This window comes from Caenorhabditis briggsae (genome assembly GCF_000004555.2).
Source record: "Caenorhabditis briggsae complete genome, chrX, whole genome shotgun sequence".
Lineage (NCBI taxonomy): Eukaryota > Metazoa > Nematoda > Chromadorea > Rhabditida > Rhabditidae > Caenorhabditis > Caenorhabditis briggsae.
In genome coordinates, this window is record NC_013491.2 from 14,420,730 (window position 1) to 14,435,826 (window position 15,097).

Here is a 15,097-nt window from a genome sequence, read left to right on the forward strand (position 1 = left end):
ACTTCTCTTTATCATTTCATTTTTTGTTGGTTGCATTATTCCGGTTGGCTTTATCACTTTTTTTGTCTAGAATGTTCGGTTTTACGGGTCATTTTTTGAAAAAGGAGGTCTATACTATCTGAACATTCCTTTGAGCATATCCTTCTCTTTTTCTGAATCTCCCATCTTGTAGCACACATTAGTGATTTTGTACATCATCATACAGTCTCTGACTGGTAGACTACAGAAATTCTTTATAGAAAATGTCAAACTATCTTATCCCAACCCATATGCAAGCGCATAAACGGCCATTATTTATTATCTTCTTATTCCGTCTTTTCTGTTCTCCTTCCTTTTTTTCCAACACCAAATATTTTCTCCCAGAAGATGTACAACAGGTTTTATGTATTTATTATCGATGACCGCTTACAAATTCTCCTTCTTCTTTTTCTTTTCTGTTTTTTTCTCTTCTTGACCTTTCACATCTCACCCCATCCCGTCTGTTCAAGTATGGGAACGTATGCCGTTTCAGGCAATTTACTTTTCTTGTCCCAATATTTGTCTGCTTATGTATTTACAAATCAAGTGTGTACTTTTGAAAGAAATGAAATAACTATTAAAAAATCTTCGTTCAAAGCAAAATTCGAGGAAGTGGAGTTTTTTAAAAAACAATTTTTTTGATTTGTTCAGTTTTATTTCGATGGTTTTTTTTGTTATAACTGAATATCTACTTCCTACAATGGAAACTTTTCTGGCTCGCACTCTCATTTGAATAACACAAAACGACGTAGAATTCAAGGCCAAAAATATCTTTATTTCGATCGGTTACCGAAAAAAATTCAATAAGTTTTTTCTGTTTTTTATTTCGAATTCGAAAATTTTTCCTACATTTTCGGAGATCTTTTTGCTCAGGCCCTGATGGGATTACCACAACATGTTGTCCAGAACTTCCCAGTCAATAGAAAACCTGAAAAGTTTAGAATCAAAGTTTTAAAAATATCCTAAAACGTGGTAAACCTTCATAAAACTTTATAAAACGGTTTTCATGAACTGCAAGGCCAACACGTAAAGAACAATATTTTTCGGAAATTACTCAAATATCATGAAATTATCTGAAAACGCGATTCAGTCGTGGAAGTCCAGTTGGTGATTAGTATGCACCAAAAAATATGAAAATTTGAAACTGCATTTCAATTTCACATCCATAACAAGTGAATGTTTATTCAAAACGTGTTACTTGGAAAATAGCACTTTCAAATTTTGGATTTTCAAATACATGCCATTTTTATGTGCTGTTCGTCTTTTTTGGCAGTTCATTGGCTTTGAACGTCTGTGGGGTACCATGACTTCTAATGTTTATGAGTTTTGTTTTTTCTAAATTTTTTAAGTTAATTATTCACAGTTATCGACTTAAAATTGTTTGGGTCGATTCTCTGAAAGACACTTTTTAATTTTCTAGTCATTAAAAAGTTGGAATTCAAAAAGTTGGCTTTTTCGTGATAATCTTCCATAGACCCAGATGAATGGAGGTCTTATTGAGTAGACTGAGCCGCTCCAATTATGAAGGTCTAGATCCTCAGTTGGATTAATTTTTAGTTTCACTATTTACGTTTGGCTCGACTTCAAAGTTTATCGCTTTCGGACTGTATTTTTCTTACCAAAATAATATTAGCACCAATTGCGCAACCTTGTGTTTGAAAAATATAATGAATATTACAAATTTGGTGGACGGCCGGGACCATTTTTAATTCCAATTGTATCGAATAAATTGTGTAAATTTATTTCGATTTTTGCAGTTTTTGTTAGAAAAACTGTGAACCTTTTTTTTAAACAAGAAAAATTGTTAATCGTTGATTAAATTGATACAATGACTCTGTTTTATCAATATTTCGTTGTTGTTATGAACTTATCAGATTAAATTTGTACAATGTTATGAACTTATCAGATTTAATTTGTACAATCACATCTGAATATTTGCAAGAGGTTCCGTTGCCAACGATCGATAATGTCTTAGGTGATTGGAATGATGGAAAAATCACCAGAATTATAAAGGAGAAAATTCGCTAACCGGGAATCGCCATTTTACTTTTTTAAAGCTTTACTGATCTTAACGTCTGGCTTGTTTGGCTGATATGTGCCATCATGTTGTTTCACTATTTCATTGTGCCAATTAATTAAGATATGATGTTTTTCATTAAAAACTGTAAATTGCGTGGGTTTGGTTCGAATTGAAATTCTTTCTCCGGTGTATGACAACCTAATGCAGTAAGTATTCTTGACTGACAACTGACGACCTATTCGTCATTTCCCTAAAATGGAATTTCAAAAACGTACGGTGACAAACTAAATTATCATTTTCTCCTCACGATGTTTCCTTACTTTTACTTGTCTTTTCAGACATTACTAGTCGTTTTGACTGTCCAACAGCATTTCCGTCACTACTACGAATACTATGCACTGAATATTTTAAAAAGGATAAATTGAATTTTGGCATGAGGTGAACATTTCAATTTTTTCTTCTCATTTCCTTATTTCAATATTCTGTTTTATTTCTAATTCCGAACAATTTCAGCTCCCTTTTTTCGTTTGAAATTCCAATTTTTAATTAACTCTATTCATGGCGGTGGAACGTAATTTGCCAATTTTATTTGTACGTTTAAACCCTTTATTTTCAACGCCATCTCTCATTTATATTTAACATTAAAAACGTCCTTTAGTCACAATTTCCCACCCGAACAACAATCGTTTTTTCTATTGGATAAAAAAAACTATAGGATATTTTGCTTTTCCAGGCATCCAAAAATCTGGCTTTGTGGTAATTCAATTCAATACGTGATTTGCAATATATTCTTAAAAACATTTTCTAGATTAGATTTAATACCAGAGTTCCCACATTTTTCATTTACTTTTCGTTACAAACTATAATTGGATTTTTCGGTTTTCTCATAATCCAGCTTGTTGGATTTTCAGATAAAATAGTTATCTTACGAGTTAGTGAAAGTCCTTGACAACAATTAACAGTTAGGTTCATAAATCAAAAATCTATCAGCTGTTACCAATTTCTGAGTAATGAAGTAATTAGTTTAGTGTCATTCACCTAGCCTGGCCTAAGAAATCTCCCAGAAACTATAATCAGTTACTTTGCAAGTGTGATAAATTTATTTTATTTTTTCTACCACCATTATCGTAAAATATGCTGATTGAATAATTTTAATCAGTTTTCAGAAAGAAATTGGATTTTTTTGTGATCAGATATATAAAACTTTTCTATCCAGTTTTGTTAGAAGTTATTTTCAATTTCAGAGACACAAATCATGCAATTATAATGTAGAATTTCTAAAATAATTGTAGAACAAGACTACATATATTTTTTAACTTGGAACTGACCCCAATTGTCGAATTCCAAAAACTGACACCTGAAAATTCTGCTGCCAGCCCTTATGTCGATTTACGGGGCCCCACCGCCAAATCCTATACTTTTTTGAACCAAAATAATTTTTGTGCATTTACTGCGAATTTTTTAACAAAGTATAGGTTCCTCGATAAAACTACTATTGCAACAATTTATAGAAACTGTTTTTTATCAGAAAACCAAACTCAATTGCAAAAATTTTCCGAACGAAGCAAAAGTCTGAAATTTGATAATTTTGCCACGCCGCCTTGTAGATCACAACAAATGACGGCTTTCAAATTTTCTGATGAAAGGTTTTTTGATTCTACAATTAATTTGAAACGAAATATCATTTTTTTATGAATTACGAATCTTGTTACAAAAAGTAATGCTTACTGTCAATTTTGAACAAACCTTCATTGTTTTTTGGAAAAGGTGTAAAGATACGGTCAACAAGTCATTTCCCATGAATTCAAATTTTTTTCTCAGTTTACTTTTTTTTACATATTACAGAAACCGAATATTTCAAGCAAAATGGTTGTTCTGTCTTGATCCCTTCAAGTTTTCTAATATTTCCGCCTTATCATAATTTTACATTTTTGGTTTTTTCAATACGTGTTCAACTCATAAGATCCCTCTCATTTGTTTTTGCTCCTTCTATTTCCGCTTCAAAGACGGTTCATCAGCTATGCTTTTCCCGTTCTCCACTAGAACACAATTCAGTAGATCATTCAAAAAACAACACAGATTTTTTGCAAGACCGAATGCCTAACAAAAGATCTCTAATTTTTGGAAAAAGTGAGAGAGAGAGTTCATAAATATGAAATGGAGGGCGGGGAGCGGCGGACACCCCATATGTTTTCAGTGACGTAGCCACCCACCGCACTTCCCTTTTTGACCCATTTTCAAGCTCGACCGAATCTCAGGACCAGCGCGACAATAAGAAAGGATGTACTAGAGAAAAAAAAACGGGTTGCCGTAGGAAACCTTCGGAAAGTGAGTTGAATACAAGGGTCCTTTTTTCTTTTTTTTAGTTTTGTGTTTCGTTGAAGCGGAAAAATAAAATAAGAAAAGAGAGGGAAGGTTTTTGAATGAGATCTGTGATTTCCAATTTCTAACTGTATTCTTTTCATTGATACAATTTTTATTCCTACACGCTTCTCATTTTCTATTTTTGATTGAATCGTGAATAGAGTGGGCGGTCCATTTGATTGAAAAGCTGAATTGAAAAAGCTTGGCTCTTTCGCAACACGAAAATTCAATTATTTGTATTCAATCACAATTTTTTTCCCGCAGTTTTTTTCCTCGTTTTCCTTACAAAACTTTGACTTTTGTAATTTTTTTCCCTATTTGTTGAATAGTTTTGCTTAGAACTCTTTGTAAATGATTCATCACCTGTTAACAAGACAAAGAAAAATTTTAAAAAAATGGAGAACAAAAAAAAGATGAACATTTTCTTCTACTCGTTTCCGTTTCCGTTTATTTTTCTCAAAGTTGACATTGACGCCTCTTAAGGAGAAAAGAAAGTGTCAACAAAATTGGAGAGCCGAATTTTGATCTTTTCTTCGAGTGCATGTAAGGACCAACCAAAACGCGTTGCGTGTTTATTTCACGGCAAAAAAGAATGGCTTCCGACTTTTGCAGTTTTACTTCACAATTTTTGAAGAGCACACTTAGAAAAAAAAGAACTTGAAAAAATAAAGGGAAGTTTTGAGTTGACAAGGCCATTTTTTAGGAAAAACAAATATTATTTAAAAGTTCTATTTTTCAACTAGTGAGATTTGAATGTTTATAAAACTTGCATTTGTTCTGCGGTGTACTCTGGAGCAAGAAAAAAGGAACTGTTTACTTTACCAGATGAGTTTACAAACTTTCATAAACAATAACAAAGATGTGATCAAAATTAAGAGAAACGAAAAATCATAAAAGTCCTGTAGACTTTTCTAAGAATTTTCTTTAATTTTTCGAAATATCAATAATCAGTCAAAATTCGATTTTATAGCGTTTTTGAACTAAAATAAATTAGATTTTATTTCATTGAATCCTATCAAAAGTATTTTGAACTTTTAAATTTGAAAGCTCTTTCAAATGGAAGTAACTGAGAGAACCCTATTGTTTCAACATACAAGTCAATGAGATATACAAAATCGTGTTTTTCTTTTGATTTTTGACATTTTCAGGAGTCTGGAGCTCGATTTTCAACGTTGGAGGGGGTAAAACATTCCTTGATTGAGAACTTAGCATTCGTATGCAGCGTTCAAAGTAGCCTCCAGGAACTGGAAATCGCGTCCAAAGCTGTCAATTTTTCTAGATTTTTCCATGCACTCAAAACTTCGATTTTCCTCGTTGTAGCTGTGCTTTTTTCTTCGACATCAATTCGAGGTCCAAAAAAAGATTGTTTCTTGTTAATTTACAGCGGACGTCGAAAAATTAACACAACTACAGGAAACAAAAAAAAAATACAAGAAAATCGAAGTTTCGTGCTCTTGGAAAACCTGGAAAAATTGGCAGATTTGGACGCAATTTCCAGTTCCTGGAGTCTACTTTGAACGCGGCAGTAGAATTTTTAAAAATTAGGAAGAATCGAAAAAAAAATTGGAACATTCAAAAAATTCTGTGAATGCAAAGTTTTCAATTTAGGTATGTCTTACATTTTTCAAAACTTTTAAAAAGATCGGGAACTTGACAGCCGAGCTCCACATTTTAAAAAGTAATCACAATCAACTGAAAACTAAATTTTGTGTACCTTATTGACCGGGGACTGTATGATAAAACAGTATTGTTTCTAAGTTCAAAATGTTTCTGATAAGATTCAATAAAATATAATCTAATTTGTTGAACTGAAATTCATGAAAACAACAAAAACCCCCCAGCTAGTCTGTTCATGTTATTACTCGTCGGATTTCGTATCGTGGTCAAAAACTAGAAATCTCCTCTCGCTATGAATCTCAACTCTAGTGACCATTTCTCTTTTTCAGCTATTAATGATTCATGCGTACTTGAACCAGTTTGCGTGGAAAGTTGAGTAGCCTTCGGGAGCCGAAAGCAAAGAAATTCTGAAGGGTTGCTCGCGCATTCTTTCACGTCCCTTCTCAGAGCTCATTGCTTATGTGTACCTATGGCCAATCATGATTTATTAACCATATCTTCTTTTTCATTATTTATTAGCCACATCAGCATTTATTTATCCTACAAAACATAAGACGCAAATAGTATGAGGGAGTCTCATGTTTATTTCATTTCCAACTTCCTCTCCTTTTTTTTTCGTCCTCCAGTGATCTCTTTTTTATTTTACACCAGGACAAATGGACACCACCACCACCACGCTTTTTTCCGCGATTCGCCCAAATGAGAAATAGTTGAAGATTGAGCCGGAATCTCATCATTTCCTTTTTCTAATTATTTTCCTGAATGGTGTGATGAGATTCTTTCGATGTCTAATGTTTCCGGACTTATAAGGAGGCATTTAGATTTTTCTTCCGATTCGAATTTCCGGTCGTGTTAGTTTCTGATCTTATAACCTCGCTCCCACGTATTTACCACCAAGTCCCTAAGTGTAGCATTTTTCTTAGTATTATATCCTTGAATTTTTTGGAATCTTTATGATACTCATAGTGTTCCCTTCCCATGACGAACACTGTCTTCCGTCACCACTGATAAGCTCAAGTGATCATCACCATCTTATGCATGAATTATCTCTAGATTAATTAAATCAAAGCATATTTTTGCCGGTTTTTGGAAACTCCTTATCTTCGAATCCTACCGTGTCATCCGAACTGCTTAGTGTTTTTAAAAATTAATATTGAAAACTGTTCTCATGATATTGGTATAGTAATATGGGCACAAACACCATACTTTTTTCGAATATTTCGAAGTTCTCTTTGGTTAGTTTGTATGTTTGATTTTAAAAAAAATCAAAAATTTCTAGACTAAAAATGACGGGCCTGCCCGTGCCGAACTTGTGCCGTCTTTTCGAAAAGTGGAAAATAAACCCGGCCCGGCCCGTTACAAGTTATTATTCAAATTTTTCTGCAAAGCTTCATTCCAATTCAACATTTTGAGAAAAAACACTATCTAGTTTTTTTTCCGACTAGCATTTTAAATATTTTTTTTTGGGTTTAGTAAAAATCTGAATTTCAAACAATTTTTCGTTGATTATAATGTATTTCGCGCTGATCAATTATTATAAATACAATTTTAGTTGTGCATATATTATCATGTGTTATTAGGTTGTTCCGAAAGTCTTTTACATTTTTTGAGCACGCATTTTATACATTCTTGCCGATCGATTTTCGTTTTCTTTTTTTTTGTTTTGATAATATTCAACTCATGTTCAATAAAAATTGTCAGTGTGCTTGAAAAAATCTCAGTCCATGGCCGAGAGCCGCGCCAACAAATCCCATGATGCGTAAGGTTGCCTTCTTTTTGAGTTTCTCAAATGAGAACCCGCTGCCACTGCTCATTGATCTATATGTTCCGTAATTGATGAAAAGTCGCTTGAGTATCTTGTAGTGCCACCTTGGTTCAATCGCTTTCGGAACGGCGAATATTCGCTCAAAGAGAAACCTCAATTTGATATCAGATTTCCAACCATCGACGCCGATATCTAAAACGCGCTGGAAGCTGAGCCGAGACTCACTCTTCGTAAAGTTTCTTCAACTCTTGGCCAACCCAATACAACTGCATTTCATTATCTTTGATGTTCCTGGCACAGAGAAAAGTATGGTCAACTGGACGCACACCATTTCAGTGATTCCAAGATTAAAACTAGTTGTGACTTGAGTTGGTCTTTGCTCACTCGTGAGTGAATCTTTGATGGGATCCATCATCTTGTATCATGAAACGATAAAGAATGTCTGTAGGTTAAAGAAAATAAAAAGCGTCAGTGGGTCAAGGTTTGCCAAACTCCAGAAATCAATCACACGGGAGCAATTCGTGAAGAAAGGGAGATGTTGAGCATTTGATAGTATTGTCACGTCTGATCTTTAGAGAGCTTTCTCCGAACTGTGCGATCGTTACTACGGAGATGTGCTGTCGCCAACTGCAAAACTTATTTGATGCATATCCCCCACTGCGCCCAGAAGCAGACACATTTGTTCTGCTTCACTATAATGCGCACTTGCACACAACTTTGGCCATCCGCCAGAAAATGCCAGGTCTAGGTATCGAAATACTTGGGCGCCCTTCATATAGTCCAGACCTCGCTCTAACAGAATTTACTGAGCTCGCTTTAGAATGGTTAACAGGGTAAACGCTTCGAAGATCGGACCGCAAATCGTATATGGATGCCTTCTTCTTGCAGCAACCATTCGTCGAGTTCTACGCGAGAGCTACCAGAACGTTGACAGGATATGATGGACCATAATAAACAATTTATTACTTGCCGAAATATTTCGAACGTTCAATAAAGTTTTGTTGAAAAAATGCCAGAAAATGTAAAAGGCTTTCGGAACAACCTAATACTATTTGTTAAACGTATTCATGATCTGTCCGTGTTCCTAAAACTACTAGTAAACCCAACCAGCAATTCTACTTTTTTGCTTTGTGCACGCATATGATCTGTTAGCTTACGGAAGATATCAAACCTACAATTATACAACCCCAGTTAGTAACGTACTAAAACAAATCAAAAAAAAAACAATACCGTTTTCCGATTTTCACAGCTTTTGTAGTTTTATGACTTTCCTTTTTTTCTGTTCTGAGCTCCTCCCATCCAAAACACTGATTTAAAAATGAATAGGCTCTGTCTAGTTAGATGACATCTAGAGATTTATATTTTTGACTTCCACTTCAGTTACTTTTTATAATGGATCTCAAGTCTAGTGGTCATATTACTCCTATACTCATAAATATCAAGTTGAAATGCGAATGAAAAATTACTGTCTGAAGTTGAGAGCCACATTTTTTTTGGGAAGCTCAGCTTTTGGAGAGCTCAATTTGAAAGAAAAGTTTAAGACATAAAAAGTGTTCGAAAAATGTTTTTCACGACAACCTGACACCGTGAACATGTATCATGTCTTAAAATAACTTGAAAATTCTTCAAAACAGTAGTTGGCAAACTTTCTGATAATCGTCATGTCTAGCAGGTTCTAAAATTTGAATATTTTGGGTCTGAAAAACATGAAAGGTTTTCTAATGGTTTCAAATTAACAAAAATTTCAGTTTAGTCCTGAAACCGGAAATGATTCAGTTCATTCAAAATGTGGTGACAAGTTTTTGGAGTTGCTTCCAAAAGTTCTTCGAAACGATTTTAAGATCAATCGAAATTGCACCATTTTAGTAGCGAAAAAGACCCCTTGCTTCCCTGTTTATGGTTTACCCGTTTATGGCTTCTTGCTTTATAACTAAATCGTTAATTTTTTGCAACTTTCGCAAAAAACCTCGCGAAACCATAAAAACCAGCATTGTTGATGTATGGTGGTTTTTCTGTGCTCCACTTCCATTCACCGCAGTTTGCTACTCCTCTATTCTATCTATTTTTTTGCGCGTTCTCGACCACCGGTATAGTTGTTGATCAGCTCCTCGTGCATGTTCCTTTGAATACACTGCTAATTACATGACGACGTAATGTTCCCGTTGAGACGACGAGTGGGGGAGAAAATATTAGAATATGCGCATACAGGTATGTACTGGTTTATTATGATCAGAAGAATATGATTCAAGATCTTTCTTTTTCTAATTTATAAGTAAGATCAAAAATACGACGTTGCGTAGTTAAACTCAAAAATTCGGCTAATTTTCAGGTCTGCTGATTTTAAGTAAATTTGAACAAAAACTCTATAGACTTAATGATCTTATCTGCTTCGGGGATTAGTTCATTATTTCCATCTAGCGTCAAAAAGATTAAAAAATAAGCATTATCCTCATTAAGCTCTATTGGTCAGCTAGTATCACTTCTGAAGTGACCTATAAAGAATTTTCTGACTCCCGGAAACTGATGGGTACGTCAACTCAATTTCCCACAGAGAGCTGAAAATAATCTTTAGAATATCACGTACATAATTCACTTGGACCTTCTTTATGAATTCATTTTCAATTCAAAAAAATCTATTCATGCCCCGAAATGTTTCCACCCCGGTTGACTGACTCATTGTGTGGACAATTGTTATTCAATTGATTCAAATGATTGGATTGCACAATTGAACCCCCCCCCCCTCGTCCTAATGCTCATTTTGCCTTTATTCCCTTCTTTTTCCCAACAAAAATAGATGCAAGCCTATTCAAACTTGTTTAGTGAAAGGATAGAAGAAGAGAAAGTAAAGTACAGAAAGATGGGAGCCAACATTGTGCTCTGTGTCGACTGGTCCCGGTTTTCTTCTGTGTTGTGCCATTTAATGAGCTTAAAAACGTTTTAAAAAGAGACATTCTGGGCCGTTCTAGAAACAAAATTTCCGCTTATTAAGCGTCTCGCTCGCCTTTTTTGGACACCACCTCGGCTCTAATAGGTCTGTTGCGTGTTTCTTTGCCATTTCAATAAAGTTGGCTTCTACTTTTTCTTCTTCTTCTTCTTCTTCTTCTTCTTCTTCTTCTTCTTCTTCTTCTTCTTCTTCTTCTTCTCTTGGGGCTTTCTTCCAGGATAGGAGAAAGCGATTATTTTGAGAGTTTGCCTCCTAGTTTTTTGGCTTTCTCAGAGATGAATTTTGCTTACTTCAAAGTGAAACCCTTCAGATTTAACACAATTCTTCTGCAGAATTATCTATGATGTAATACAATGTTGACAGGTTCTAACAATCTGTCGGAGCAGCTGTGTTCCCAAATTTGAGTCTTTTTTCTCACCCATATATACAGCTGGAACAACAGAATGACCTAGGTCACACGTTTTGTGTTTTCTTAGCCATCATTCGATTTTCGTACAGTTGGGGTAAAAATTCTCGTCATCTTCTTTGAAAAAAAAAGAAAAATGTTTGTTGTCAGAGATGTCTACAGTCTGAGGCGCTAACGAGAAAATGTTATCCCTTTAGAGGTCTAAAAATGATATTATTTTGGGTACATCTAGTCTAGAATATTATCGTGGGACCTTACTAGTTCTATTTATTTGTTATTTTGATAAGGACTCTGCAGGGAATAAAACTAGGCTAGGAGCTGATTGAAAAACAGTATCAGAATATAGTTCCGCTACTGTTTTCTAGATAAGGCTTTATTAAATCAGTTCCACATCTCGAACTTTTGAAAAATTTGAAAACTCCTTTTGTCATGTTAAAAAAAGTTTCGGCCGAAATGATTGCCAAGGATCTGAACAAATTGACGCGTCAGATTTTCTTGATTGCCACCCATCAGCGCCACCCGTCGCGTTTTTGACCTCAGGACTTTTTTGTTCCCGCCCGCTTGACTTCTTTCTGCTCTTTCTGCTATCTTCTTTTATTTTTCATTGCTTTCCGCTCTGTTTTTTGCAGCCGGGAATGTAGAAAAAAACGGAAGGAAGGAAGGAAGGACAAGGAATATCGTGCGGAAGACCGAATCTTTTTTATTGTTTCCTGCGCATTTATTTTTACTAGTTACTACCCGATTTGTGCTATGGTCAAACATCACTACCCCTTTTGACACTTCATGGTAAAATATAGTGATTGAAGGGGACACGGCGAATAATTTACGAAATTTGTTTTTTCTGCAAATCTACAGTAATCCAAATTGGTTCAAGACTTTCGTCTTCTATCTCCTCCCTCGTTTTAAAGTGTTTCCAAAAAAATTACATAAAGATGTTTGCGACAAGATTCTGCACAAAATCGGTGCTATTTCAATTGATCCCCAAAAACCTCGAAAAGTTGAATTTTTCAAAATCTGTCTCCTCACTGGTTTCAAAACAAATTTAGTGAATCATTAGCCGTGCGGGAGAGATCTCAACAAAAAATCCTGGTAACCTTGCATATAGAAGCCCCTCAACGTGTTGAATTCAGGTGCTACTGAGGGCCTACATTTCATTTGAACGTTTTAATGTCCAACTCCAACCTTTTTCGACATAAAATGTTTTGTTTTAAGGCTGTAGGTTCTAGCCAAAACATACCAAATTATCGATCCGATCACAGAATGTCATTCGTCATTTTTTCAATATTTCTCCTCTTTCCTGGAGCTCCCACCTTCACTTTCTTTTTCCTTCGCTCCCATGCCATCTTTTGTGAAAATAATGCATCTTTTTCCTATTTATCTCATGCCCTTCTTTCTGTCATTCGGACAAAAAACGTTCCCCGTCAAAAAGAGGACTATCCTTCTTTTTTAGGTTTGTTGGTCCTTTCCTCTTCACCGAGATGTCCGGATCCTAAGAAGATCAGCATCAAAACAAGGGGTCCGCCCTTCAAATGACAGACTCTGTATCGAGGAAGACAAATTTGGTTCCTTCTTTTTTTTCCCTTCCACCCGTGTTCCTTTCACACAAATAAATTCTTCCCTTTGTTCTGTTTGGACACCCACCTAGTGCATTTTCGTATATGCACGTGTCTTGTTTCGTTGTACTTTTCTAGATCAATCTGTATTTCTGTTCAGATGGTATGTGTTTTGGTTTTTTGTTCTTTGTTCCGACTTGTCAAATTATCAAGTCAAATTTTTGTAAATGAACTGATTCTCATTAACATTGATATCATTGGTCGATCTGTGAATTGTCAGCTCTTGGGTGATGTGTCCTCAGCAGCAGGCATTTTAAAAGTTCCGCATTTGACCTATCTCTTCCGTTATTTTTTCTTATATTTTTTATCTGCATCTCGAAATCTTTTCCTATTTTCTTTTTTACTTGATTCAAAACATATATCTTTTTCAGATACCAGTGAAGATTCAGAAACCAGTGAAGAGACCCGCCACTCTTCTTTGCCATTGCTCAAACTGAAAGCTGTAATCCTGAATCCATCGTCAATTCAAGCGATCAGAGCACCAATGTGGTTCAACGGACCACCTCCAGGACCACATCCCGGTCCTCCGCCGGGATTTCCCCATCACGGAATGCCATTTCCACCAGGTCATCATCCACTTCCTCCAGGAATCGCGATGATGCAGATGGGACCAAATGGACCACATCCAGTTCTTCCAGGAATGCCTTTAGGAGCCATGCCGCCACTGCCTCCAATGACTCCTATGCCACAGATGGCCAACGGAGTTGGTCATCCTCATATGATGCCAAATGGTGTTCCGCCAGGACCACCACATCACGTTCATCGTGGAAGACCACCAGGACGTCCAGCAGGTGAGTTGAATCGTATACTAATAAATTAAATTCAAAGTCAGTCTACGATTCGTGCCGAAGAATCTAGATTTAACGATTTGTCTCAAAGTTGTCTAGTTCCCTCCAACCTTTAGTGAAAATTCTGCAAACTTTGAAACATTAAAATTGATGATACCAAAAATTATGTGCTCATTTATTAGGAAACTTATGTGATGATACGGAAATATAAGATGAAGATGTTTTTTCAAGTTTTAAAATGATTCGTTTTCTCCATGCCTGATAATTCCCATGCGTGATATTCGACTTGAAAAACTTTTCCGGTCGATCAAATTTCTTTTCCATGACTTATTGATTCTGAGAACAATTTTATACTTGAGAAATTTTCATCAAAGCTAGAAAAAAATACACGTCACTTCAAATTTTACACTATCGATTTCATGAAGTTCGTGATATATAACCAAATTCTTGGTATTATGGTGTTCTAGAAACTGATTCGATTGCCACAACAAAATTTAATATAGACGTGAACACATTCAACCATGAATTAATTTCCTGCCAGGAATGACACCTTGCACTTTTCCGGTGTTCACCTGCTGTCCAGATGCAAATTTCGGATTCCTAATGATACTACAATGAATTCAGCCAGCAAGTGCGTATGTGCGTTTCGCTGGTTTATCCATCATTTTTCGTTCCATATGGCTCCACGGCTCAATTTTTACATTTTCGTCCCGTTAACTTTTTTTTTCTAAGGAAGAAACCTATCAATCAGAACACATCCTTTTTCAAAACCCATAATCTTACGAATCTACAAAATTGTACATGTTTAATTATAGCTTTCACACCCCTGTTTTTTTCTCCGTAATCCTGCTAGGGATTATCTTTATAGGATTTAACAAGGAGGTAGGGAATGAAGAAGAACGTCTTATGTAAGGTTTCTCAAAAAATTCGGCGGAGGAATATAGGATTTAGGGATTTACTAATTATCTACGTCAAAAAACTGAAATAATCCTTTTAGTTTATTGGTATCGCCGCAAAAAGGGATGAGTGTGCGAAGGACACAAACATCTGGTGATTTTTGAGAGGGATTTTTTTTGGAGTGGGGAGCTTCGCGAAGGTCTGTAAAAAGGGAAAACTGAAAATATATGGTCCCCATGTCATTTGTTGGAAGAAAAGGAACATTGAACATTGACATGGCAAGTGAACGTTAAATTTTTTGACTACTCAAGATTTTTGTAACCAAATTGTAGTTATTGTGTTTATTAAATGCTAATTTTCTCGTAGGTTTCAAATATCATGAACACTCTGATAGAACGTCTTCAGAAGATATTTGTAATGACTTTTTGGAATTCTTCGGAATGTCGAAAATTCCGATTTTCAAAATTATTTTTAAATTTTATTTAAGCATAAAAATTCAATGTTAACAATTCAGCTTAAATTAGATGCCACTGTCCGGACCTTCAGAGCCTCCCGGGCCTAGCCTTCCGGGCCTTCCGAGCCGGACCGGGCCTTGACCAACTTTTTGAAAGCCCGGCCCGTCCTGTCGCAAGTGTGGAATTTTCAGCATTTTCGGAATTCAATAA

The 15,097-nt window shown here is 35.5% G+C and overlaps 2 protein-coding genes across 2 annotated transcripts; one reads left to right on the forward strand and one right to left on the reverse strand.

Moving 5' to 3' along the window:
* Nucleotides 1-13,032: 13,032 nt before the first annotated feature.
* On the reverse strand, nucleotides 13,033-13,291 carry CBG27889 (the record flags this gene model as incomplete). The annotated part of the gene is made up of 2 exons (XM_045240121.1): nucleotides 13,033-13,109; nucleotides 13,219-13,291. The coding sequence occupies 2 exons, from the start codon at nucleotides 13,289-13,291 to the stop codon at nucleotides 13,033-13,035; spliced, it is 150 nt and encodes a 49-aa protein (XP_045097887.1).
* Nucleotides 13,292-13,342: 51 nt separating this feature from the next.
* On the forward strand, nucleotides 13,343-14,379 carry CBG00113 (the record flags this gene model as incomplete). The annotated part of the gene is made up of 2 exons (XM_045240124.1): nucleotides 13,343-13,538; nucleotides 14,351-14,379. The coding sequence occupies 2 exons, from the start codon at nucleotides 13,343-13,345 to the stop codon at nucleotides 14,377-14,379; spliced, it is 225 nt and encodes a 74-aa protein (XP_045091475.1).
* Nucleotides 14,380-15,097: the final 718 nt, after the last annotated feature.